Source organism: Chiloscyllium punctatum, chromosome 25 (assembly GCF_047496795.1).
Source record: "Chiloscyllium punctatum isolate Juve2018m chromosome 25, sChiPun1.3, whole genome shotgun sequence".
Classification (NCBI taxonomy): domain Eukaryota; kingdom Metazoa; phylum Chordata; class Chondrichthyes; order Orectolobiformes; family Hemiscylliidae; genus Chiloscyllium; species Chiloscyllium punctatum.
The window spans coordinates 85872023-85883549 of NC_092763.1; the positions used below are offsets into that span (position 1 = coordinate 85872023).

The window sequence follows — 11527 nt, forward strand, 5'->3', positions numbered from 1 at the left end:
GAAGAAATAATTGCTCTCCTTTTTGGGCTTGTGCTCCTACTGTCAGACGTTTATCCCACATTACACAACCCTTGAGGCACCCCTAAGTGACATAGCCCATGAAAAAGGGTTTGCAGAACCAGAGTCCATTACAGGGGACCCCAGGGACCGAGAGTGCCTTTGTTGAATTAAAAAAAGACGCTCCAAACTACACCTACACTGGGGATTCCAAACCCAAACAAGCCTTTTGTACAAACGGTGGATGAGAAGCGTGGCTGCATGACATCTGTGCTGTTGCAGGATCATGGGGGAATATTGAGGCCGGTAGCTTATTTTTCGGCTAACCTAGACCCCTTAGCGGCAGGATTACCTAAATGCCTGCTAGCCATGGCCGCAGCTGAAAAGGCTGTTGTAGCATCTAGGGATATAGTCGGCTGTGGTGAATTAACCCTTCTGGTTCCACATGCAGTATCCTGACTGCTGTCCGAGCAAAGGACCACACACATGTCAGCAGCACATTGGCTCAGATACAATACTGTGTTATTGAGATGCCTAACATTACAATAAAGTGATGTAACATCCTTTACCCTGCTAGCCTTCTCCCCACAGAACGAGACAGAGACACACACGATTGTGACACCGTAACTAATGAAATTTGCAGCCCCAGACCAGATTTGCAGGATTCACCACTTCAGAATCCAGATATAGAGCTTTTTGTGGACGGGTCAGCATTCAGGAGCAAGGAGACAGGCCAGAATTGTGTTGGGTATGCTGCAGTGACTACCCACGAGATAGTCAAAGGGGGGTCACTCCCTTCTCATCTGTCAGCACCAGCAGCGGAGCTGATTACCTTAACTGAGGCCTGTAAATTGGCTAAGGGAAGGATAGCGAATATTTACACCGATAGCAGATATGCATTCGGGGTTGTATATGATTTTGGAACCATGTGGAAACACAGGGGCTTCTTGACCTCCACTGGAAAACCCATTACACACCGTGGCCTGATGTCTGAGCTCCTGGAAGTGGTCCTATTGCCCAAATCAATCGCTGTGTGTAAATGTGAAGGCCACATAAAAAATAACAATTCCATTTCCCAAGGCAATGCGAGGGCAGACTCAGCAGCTGCCGAGTGAGCAGATTGACATGTGTATGACAAAAATTTGTACCCCAACAGCAGAGGTACAGGAGTTACAGTCGCAGGCCACACTGGAGGAGAAGCGTGAGTGGACAAGGGCAGGGTGCAGCTTGAAAGAAGGAATATGGTGTGGCCCTAATGGTAAACCCTGTCTACCATGATCATTCTTCCCCTTCTATGCCAAACTGACACACGGTAAGGACCATGTGTCCAAAGGGGAGACGTACGACAGTATTTCGGCACACTGGTACACTAAGGGATTTACTCATTACTCCCAGAAATATTGTGAGCGTCGTGTTATCTGTGCCACTAATAATGTGGGAGGGGAATACAGATGAGTCAGGCAGCACAACCCCAACCCCAAAAACCCTCTGAACATTTACAGATGGATTTTACTGAACTAACACCCAGTGAAGGGAAAAGGTATTGTCTGGTAATAGTTGATATGTTTTCCAAATGGGTGGAAGTGTTCCCCACGCCTAAACAGGATGCCAGTGCAGTAGCCAAGGCTGTGCTAATTGAGATAATCCTGAGAGGGGGCATCCCTGAAAGGGTTAATGGCGACAATGGGACACCATTTGTCAATAATGCCCTAAAGCAGATCAGTGATTATTTGGGAATAAACATAAGACGACACTGTGCCTACCACCCAGTTAGCGGTGGGACAGTGGAAAGAGAGAATGATACCCTAAAAAATAAATTGACAAAATGTTGTGAGGAACTAGGGGTGACATGGACAAAGGCACTTCTGATTGTGCTAATGTATATGAGATCTAGAAGGAGAGGAAGGGCCAATCTTAGCCCGTTTGAGATTTTGTTCGGTAGGCTGTCCAATACAGGAATTGGCCCAAGACCTAAGGGAAGACAAATAACAGGCCACTGTGAGGATGAGATGTTGTGTTACTGTATAAAACTCTCTACACTTTTGTCTCAAATACAGAATCAAGTGAAAGCAGCACTACCCCAACCAGCAGGAGGGAAGCTGCATGATCTAGAACCTGGAGACTGGATAGTGGTGAAAGAATTCAGGAGGAAAAGCTGAGAGTGAAGAGGTGGCTGGGGCTGTTTCAAGTGCTCCTCACAACACAGACAGCAGTTAAGATCACAGAAAGAGCCATGTGGATACACACCAGCCATTGCAAACGTGTAGCTGGGCCTGAGGAGACATCGGACCACACTGGAACCAAATAAGTGGAACTCCGATAACCAGATTGGAGTTATATACATAATGATTTGTAAGTTTGCTAGACACCTCATACAAATATGGGGCTGCCCCAGCTCACACTGTTAGTAAGCGCCCTGGCAGGGCTACTCATAAAGGCAGGGGCAAATGGCATACTGCCGCAGATGGTAATCTTAATCGAGGGTGCTAAGGAGACCTTTACATGCGACCATATTGGATCCTATACGCTCTACTAGTTGTAGGACTGGTCATACTGATGGTGCTTTGTATAGGACCCTGCTTGTGTACCTGCCTACGGCATTTCCTTATGAGCGCAGTGGATTACTAAATGGTAAAACGAGGCCACACAGCAGGAAGATAGACAATAGACAATAGGTGCAGGAGTAGGCCATTCTGCCCTTCGAGCCTGCACCACCATTCAATATGATCATGGCTGACCATCCTCAATCAGTATCCTGTACCTGCCTTATCTCCATAACCCTTGATTCCACTATCCTTGAGAGCTCTATCCAACTCTTTCTTAAATGAATCCAGAGACTGGGCCTCCACTGCCCTCTGGGACAGAGCATTCCACACAGCCACCACTCTCTGGGTGAAGAAGTTTCTCCTCATCTCTGTCCTAAATGGTCTACCCCGTATTTTTAAGCTGTGTCCTATGGTTCGGGACTCACCCATCAGCGGAAACATGTTTCCTGCCTCCAGAGTGTCCAATCCTTTAATAATCTTATACGTCTCAATCAGATCCCCTCTCAGTCTTCTAAACTCAAGGGTATACAAGCCCAGTCACTCCAGTCTTTCAGTGTAAGGTAATCCCACCATTCCAGGAATTGACCTCGTGAACCTACGCTGCACTCCCTCAATAGCCAGAATGTCTTTCCTCAAATTTGGAGACCAGAACTGCACACAGTACTCCAGGTGTGGTCTCACCAGGGCCCTGTACAGCTGTAGAAGAACCTCTTTGCTTCTATACTCAATCCGTCTTGTTATGAAGGCCAGCATGCTATTAGCTTTCTTCACTACCTGCAGTACCTGCATGCTTACCTTCATTGACTTATGTACAAGAACACCCAGATCTCTCTGTACTGCCCCTTTATCTAACTTGACTCCATTTAAGTAGTAATCTGCCTTCCTGTTCTTGCCACCAAAGTGGATAACCACACATTTATCCACATTAAACTGCATCTGCCATGCATCTGACCACTCACCTAACCTGTCCAGGTGACCCTGTAATCTCCTAACATCCTCTTCACATTTCACCCTGCCACCCAGCTTAGTATCATCAGCAAATGTCCTAATATTACTATTAATACCATCTTCTATGTTATTAATGTATATTGTAAAAAGCTGCGGTCCCAGCACTGATCCCCGCGGTACCCCACTGGTCACCACCTGCCATTCCGAAAGGGAGCCGTTTATCACTACTCTTTGTTTCCTGTCAGTCAACCAATTTTCAATCCAAGTTAGTACTTTGCCCCCAATACCACGTGCCCTAATTTTGCTCACTAACCTCCTATGTGGGACTTTATCGAAGGCTTTCTGAAAGTCCAGGTACACTACATCCACTGGATCTCCCTTGTCCATCTTCAGAGTTACATCCTCAAAACATTCCAGAAGATTAGTCAAGATCCGATTGTATGGATCCCATACCATAACCTTGAAGTGTGTGATGTGTGAGAATGGGCTGTGTACAGAGCACACCAGAGCAAATAAAGATACCACCACAAAGCTGTATTACAAGTCGATGGTGATGAAGTTGAACCAGGAGCACAGATTCTTCAAAATGAACAGAGCTCATTCAAATGAATTGTCACATGTACTCACATGAACACAGTGAAACTTTTACAAGTTGCCACTTGTAGAACTTTAGTGGAATTAGTGGACTCTTGGTGTCATAGATAAGGCATCTACACATCTTCATGCATTTGCTGCAATCATAAAATCAGGTGGAGTCCACCTGAGGAAAGGCCTGGTGCTCCCGAAGCAGTTTGATGTATAGCTATCTGGCTCTGTATATTTTTATGTCATTGTTGTCTTAAAATGACAAAAAGGGGGGAAATGTAATGGAAAATTAACATTTATTGTGAAATCTGTAAAAGTATAGGGAAACAAAGAAGTAAGGGCCTGACTGAAACTAGGGATATTCCAAATATTGCAAACAAACAGAAAAATGTAAAGGCAAACTGACCCAACAGCAGATTTACAAGGGCCAGATAAACTACCACATCAACAGTCAAGGGATGAGAAAAACAACTCCAGATATGGAAAGGAACTTGAATGCTCCAGGCCCCTGACCTTGCAGGTGTTGACAAATTACAGTATAAAGGGAATATGTGAAAGCTATCAAATGCCCCTTATATGAGGGGTCTTGCCAATGTATTGGGTCCCTTTGCAAAGTCTGAAATTAACTTTTTTCTTGCAAACATTTGAGTCGAGTTGATTTAATTTCCACGACACGTATATCAGACTGAAACTCTCCACTTGGAACCAGGCATGACCTCATGGACTCTAGGACAGTACCAAGTGCAAATGCATGGGGTAGGACCAGGAGATGTGTTGCCCCACTCAAGAGAGCTGTAGACCATGTCACAGAGGACGTGGTACTGGCATAGCAGTGGTGTCACTGGGCTACCAATCAGAGTTCAAAGCCCACCATGGCTGATAGTAAAACTTGAATTCACAAAAACGTATGTGGAATGAAGAATTAGTAATACTCGTATTAAAGTCCTATAACCATTGTTAATTGTTGTAAAAACCCATGGGGTTCATTAATGTCCTTGAGGAAGGGAAATCTGCTGTCCTTACCTGGTCTGGCCTGCATGTGACTCCAGACCCACAGCAATGTGGTGATAAATGCTAGGCTCAGCCAGTGACACCCACATCTCATGAATACATTTTAAAAATCAGGAGATTTCTCTCCCGAAGAGCTCCTCTCCCCAAGAGAATGTCCAAACAATCTGGGTTAGATCCCCAAAGCGGAACCTGACTGGAGTCAAAAATGTTTTTCTGGATAATGCCGGCTTGGTGATGAAGTTGAACCAGGAGCACAGATCCTTCAAAATGAACAGAGCTCATTCAGATGAATTATCACATGCACCCACATGAGCACAGTGAAACGTTTACGTCGCCACTTGTAGAGCCTTTGTGGAATTAGTAGATTCGTGGTGTCATAGATGAGGCATCTACAGATCTTCATGAATTTGCTGCAATCATAAAATCAGGTTGAGTCAGAGAGGCTTGGAGTCATACAGCAACGAAACAGACCCTTCGGCCCAACCAGTCCATGCTGACCATAATCCCCAAACTAAACTAGTGCCAGCTGCCTGCTCCTGGCCCTTTTCCCTCAAATCAAAGTCAAACTGAAAACTCTCTCAAATTAAATTAACATTTTTCATGAAATTATTGAGATTTGTTGATTTTTTGAAGAATCAACTAGTACCTTGAATCTTTATATTTCTGAAATTGAAATAAATGTGGATTGGATATCACCTTTTAAATGCAAACATGATATAATTAGATCCAAAAAACAATACGATACAGGAGCAGAATTAGGCCATTCAGCCCATCACTTCTGCTCCCCATTCGACCATGGCTGATATGTTTCTCAACCCCCTTCTCCTGCCTTCCCCCTGAACCATTGTTCTCCTTACTAATCAAGAACCTCACTCCAACTTAAATACACTCAGTGACTTGGCCTCCATAGCCCTCTGCAGCAGTGAGTTCCACAGATTCCCCAGCCTCTGGTTGAAAAAATCCCTCCTCATCTCAGTTCTAAAGGGTCATCCCTTCACCCTGAGGCTGTGCCCTCGGGTCCTAGTCTCTCCTACTAGTGGGAACATCTTCTCCATGTCCACTCTCTCCAGGCCTCTCAGTATTTTGAGAGTTTCAGTCAGATCCCCCCTCATCTTTCTAAACTTCAATGAGTACAGACCCGGAGGCCTCAAACACTCCTCAAATGATAAACCTTTCATCCACAGGATCATTGTCCAAACCTCTTTGGGCAGTATGGTGGGCACTGCTGCCTCACAGCATCAGGGACCCAGGTTCGATTCCACCCTTGGATGACTGTCTGTGTGGAGTTTACATGCTCTCCCTATGTCTGTATGTGTTTCCTTCGAGTGCTCTGTTTCCTCCCACAGTCCAATGATATAGGTGGATTGGCCATGCTAAATTGCCCATAGTGTCCAGGGACATGCAGGCAACGTGGATTAGCCATGGGAAATGCAGGGTTACTGCGATAGGGTTGGGGTTTAGGTCTGGGTGGGATCCTCTTCAGGTGATCAGAGCAGACTTGATGGGCCCTCCACCTGCATGGTACGGAATCTGATTATATGACCCTCTCCAACACCAGCACATCCTTCCATAGATACAGGGCCCAAAACTGCTCACAATATTCCAAATGCAGTCTGACCAGAGCCTTAAACAGTCTCAGCCATACATCCCTGTTCTTGTATTCTAATCATTCTATCTAACAAATGGAACAGAACATCTCTCTTCTCTCCTCAAGAGAGCAAACACGTATATTTATAGAAAGAAATACTTCAAAATTGAAAGCACTTTTCCAACCTTGAGGATGTTCTAAAGCATTTTATAGCCAACAATTTACTTTTGAAGTTTAATCATAGCTGAGATCTTCACTGCAAGTTTTCCTCTCTTCAATAAATCAACTGTTGAGCTCAGTTCCTAAAAAAGTAACATTCCAGTATCTGCTGTTACTGAAGAGGCAAATGACCTTGCAGCACAGATTGGAATTGGTGGGTACAATGTTGTGGGTATCACAGAGACATGGCTGCAAGGGGATCAGGGTGGCATAGTGGCTCAGTGGTTAGCACTGCTACCTCACACTGCCAGGGACCTGGGTTCAATTCCAGTCTCAGGCAACTGTCTGTGTCACATTCTCCCTGTGTCTGTGTGGGTTTCCAGAGTGCTCTGGTTTCCTCCCACAGTCCAAAGATGTGCAGGTTGGGTGAATTGATCATGCTAAATTGCTCATAGTGCTGGGTGCATTAGTCAGGGATAAATGTAGGGTAGGGAATTGGATCTGGGTGGGTTACTGTTCGGAGGGTCGGTGTGGACTCATTGGGCCGAAATGGCCTGTTACCATACTGTAGGGAATCTAATCTAACTGTGTGACTGAGACCGCAGCGAATGAGCTGTCACAGAGTGACATTAAGGAGGTGGTAACATAAGGACATAGAAACATTGCAAAACCAGAGCAGGAGTAGGCCATTCAGCCCATTGAGGCTGCTCGGCCATTCAGTGTGGTCATGACTGAACACCCAGCACACTATTTTGTTCCCTGGCCTCAACTACTTTCTGTGATAGAGAAGTCCACAGGCTCCGCACTCTCTGGGTAAAAACATTTCTCCTCATCTCAGTCCTAAATGTTACTCCATATCATAGAGTCATAGAGATGTACAGCATGGAAACAGACCCTATGGTCCCATCCATCCATACTGAACAGATATCCCAACCCAATCTAAAAAAATATCCTTAGGCTGTGACCTCTGACTCTGGACTCACTGGTTATCAGGAACATCCTTCCTGTGTTCACCCTGTCTAGTCCTGTTGGAATTTTATGAGCTCCAGACTCATTCTTCTAAACCCCAGTGAACACAATCCTTACCTAGTTGATTTTAACAATCCTAACCAATCCAGTCTCTCTTCATATGTCAGTCCTGCCATCCCAGGAATCTTTGCTGCAGTCTGTCCATAGTTAGAACACCCTTCCTCAGAAAAGGAGACCAAAACTACATGCAATACTCCAGGTATGGTCTCACCAAGCCCCTGTATAATTGCAGCAAGACATCCCTGTTCTGGTACTTAAATCCTCTTGCTATGAAGGCCATGTTTATTTTCAGTGACTGGTATACAAGGACATCCAGGTCTGGTTGCAATCGCCCCTTTGCTAATCTATCAATAATAATATGTTTTCCTATTTTGCCTACCCCCAAAGTGGGTAACTGCACATTTATCCACATTATACTGCATCTGCCATGCACTTGCCCACTCATTCAGCCTGTCCAAATCCCACTGCAACATTATAGAATCCCACAGTGTGAAAGCAGGCTATTCATCCCACTGAGTCATCAACAATCCCCCAAAGAGCATCCCACCCATATCCACCCCACTATCCTATCCTTGTAACCCTGCATTTCACATGACTAATCCACCAAGCCTGGGCACTGTGGGCAACTTAGCATAGAGGAGATAGTGAGGACTGCAGATGCTAGAATGTCAGAGTTCAAAATGTGTGGTGCTGGAAAAGCACAGAAGGTCAGGCAATGTCCAAGGAGCAGGAAAGTTGACATTTGAAACTTGAAAGTTAGATATAAGCCCTTTATCAGGTGGCATGGCCAATCCACCCTAACCTGCACATCTTTGGACTGTGGGAGGAAACTGGAACACCGAAGGAAACCCACGCAGACACAAGGGAAAACATGCAAACTCCACACAGTTGGTAAAGAGCGGAATTGAACTCAGGTCCCTGATGCTGTGAGGCAGCAATGCTAACCACTGCTCCACTGTGCTACCAGGATATCTCTACATCCTCCTCACAGCTCACCCTGCTAACCAGCTTTGTGTCAAACCGCATACCTGGAGATATTATATTTAATTCCCTCATCTAAATTATTAAAATATATTGTGAATAGCTGGGGTGCGAACATTGACCCAAGTTATCCCACTAATCATTGTCTCCCGCAATGACCCATGTATTCCTATTGTGTATCCTGTGTGCTAAACAGTTTTCTGTCTGTCCATACACTAATCCCAATCCCATGTGTTTTAATTTTACACACTACTCTCTTATTGAAAGCCTTCTGAAAGTCCAAATAAACCACATTCACTGGCTTCACCCCGTGATCAACTCCACTGGTTTCATCCTTGAAAAGTTTCCAGTAGATTTGTCAAGCACGACTTCCCTTTCGTAAATCCATGCTGACTCTACCCAATCCTGACCCTGTTTTCAATGTGCTCTGCTGTTAAATTTTATATAAAGACAATGTGGATCTGCGGACTAAGACGGTGACGAGCTCCATGTTGTGATGTGAGTGCTGGTGTGAGGGAGACAGCTCAGTGGGTAGCTTGGTGATGTGGTGTCCTGTGATTTCAGGTAATTCCTGACTTGAACAGCACAAAGGCTGCGGAGTCAAAATGACAGGAGAGACTCTCACACCCAGCAAGGACTCTGAAGATAGCAGCAGAGTTTGGGAATTATCTGCTTGCTCCCTTATTGGCACCCTGGGGTGCTTTCCTGGGGTGGTAGGACCTGGGTGGGAAAGGGAACAGGAAAGAATGCGACAGGGGGATCCTGGTTATTACTAAGAGATGACAGGAGTTACGCTTTACAATAACACCATCAGCTGCAGTGTGTCGGCTGGAGCTCGGAGCCCATCTCTGGGGGACTTGGTCAGGATTGTCATGATCTCCACCATTCTTTGTACCTCACTGTTGGGGATCACAGTGCTGCTGGGGAACACAGTGCTGCTGGGGAACACAGTGGTGCTATCAGGGAACACAGTGCTGCTGGGGAACACAGTGGTGTTATCAGGGAACACAGTGCTGCTGGGAAACACGGTGATGCTGCTGGGAACACAGTGGTGGTGCTGGGGAAGACAGTGCTGCTGCTGGGGAACACAGTGGTGGTGCTGGGGAAGACAGTGATGCTGCTGCTGCTGGGAACACTGTGGTGGTGCTGGGGAAGACAGTGCTGCTGTTGGGGAACACGGTGCTGCTGCTGGGGAACACAGTGGTGGTGCTGGGGAAGACAGCGCTGCTGTTGGGGAACACAGTGGTGGTGCTGGGGAAGACAGTGCTGCTGTTGGGGAACACAGTAGTGGTGCTGGGGAAGACAGTGCTGCTGCTGGGGAACACGGTGCAGCTGCTGGGGAAGACAGTGCTGCTGTTGGGGAACAGGAGAAACCTTGGTTGCTGCACGTGGTGAACCATTTTGTTTACAACCTGCTGCTGGCTGATGTGGTGATTCCTTCGGTGACAGTGACCGGGTTGCCCTCGGGACACAGGCCTCTGCAAAGTTTTGCTCGTCTTGATGCATCTGTTTACATTTGCTGGTGTTAATACCATTGTCATGGTCTCCATCAACAGGTATCTGGCAATCATCCACCCCTTGTCTTACCCCAGTTGGGTGACTCTGCAGCAATCTGATTGGTCTGACTTGGCTGCTTGGCCCTCTTTATGGTGGGGGGGCAGGTGCACCAACACACTCACAACCTGTGCAGTCTGCTCTGGTCATCCAGTTCCTCCTGCACCTCGCTGACCACACTTTCCACCCTCTGGTTACCAGTCAGCATCATGCTGGGCTGCTACTGGATGGTGTTCAGGGCAGCACAAAGACACAATGCTTTGGTTCACCCAGTTCCTCCCAATGTCCAGCCAGTGCGGTCACATATGACCACAGTTTCCATTTCCAGATTAGGAGCCAGAACTCGTCATTGACGTTTCATTGCAGCCGCAAGGGAGTAAGGGATGTCTTTGTCGTCATGTCCTCCGACATCTTCAGCATGGGCACGTCCAGCATCCTCAGCAGCATGACCATCAGTACATTGAAATCTCTACCTCCCTGGCTCACCACCACAGCTCTGATCCTCTTGTACAACCAGTGCTGCATCCACCCTTACACCGACGGTTAAGTGCACAGGAATGGCATCTGGGAGATCCTGAGGCCCCTGTGTGGCTCCTGCTCCAGGCAGCTGCACCACACGACCTCCTTCCTGGAAAGTTATGTCACCATGACAGATGACAAGACCTCCCATTCACATTTTTCCTCCAGTTTGTGCTGAGAAATCTTGGGAAGAAGCAACAATCTCCGCATCAACTCCCACCGACATTCCCAGACCACAGAGTCTCAAGTGTTAGAACATAGAACATAGAACATAGAACAATACAGCACAGAACAGGCCCTTCGGCCCACGATGTTGTGCCGAACTTCTATCCTAGATTAAGCACCCATCCATGTACCTATCCAAATGCCGCTTAAAGGTCGCCAATGAATCTGACTCTACCACTCCCTCGGGCAGCGCATTCCATGCCCCCACCACTCTCTGGGTAAAGAACCCACCCCTGACATCTCCCCTATACCTTCCACCCTTCACCTTAAATTTATGTCCCCTTGTAACACTCTGTTGTACCCGGGGAAAAAGTTTCTGACTGATCATAAGGAAATTCTTTCAACCCACTGTACTTCTGAAAATGAACTTCACCTTCTGCCCAAC

General features: G+C 46.6%; 1 protein-coding gene across 1 annotated transcript; it reads left to right on the forward strand.

The window, feature by feature from the left end:
- The first annotated feature begins 9623 nt into the window (after window positions 1-9623).
- On the forward strand, window positions 9624-11095 carry gpr101 (G protein-coupled receptor 101). The gene is given in 6 exon segments (XM_072594668.1): window positions 9624-9776; window positions 10212-10303; window positions 10305-10445; window positions 10447-10503; window positions 10505-10707; window positions 10710-11095. Coding segments are annotated over 6 exon segments (1032 nt in total).
- Window positions 11096-11527: the final 432 nt, after the last annotated feature.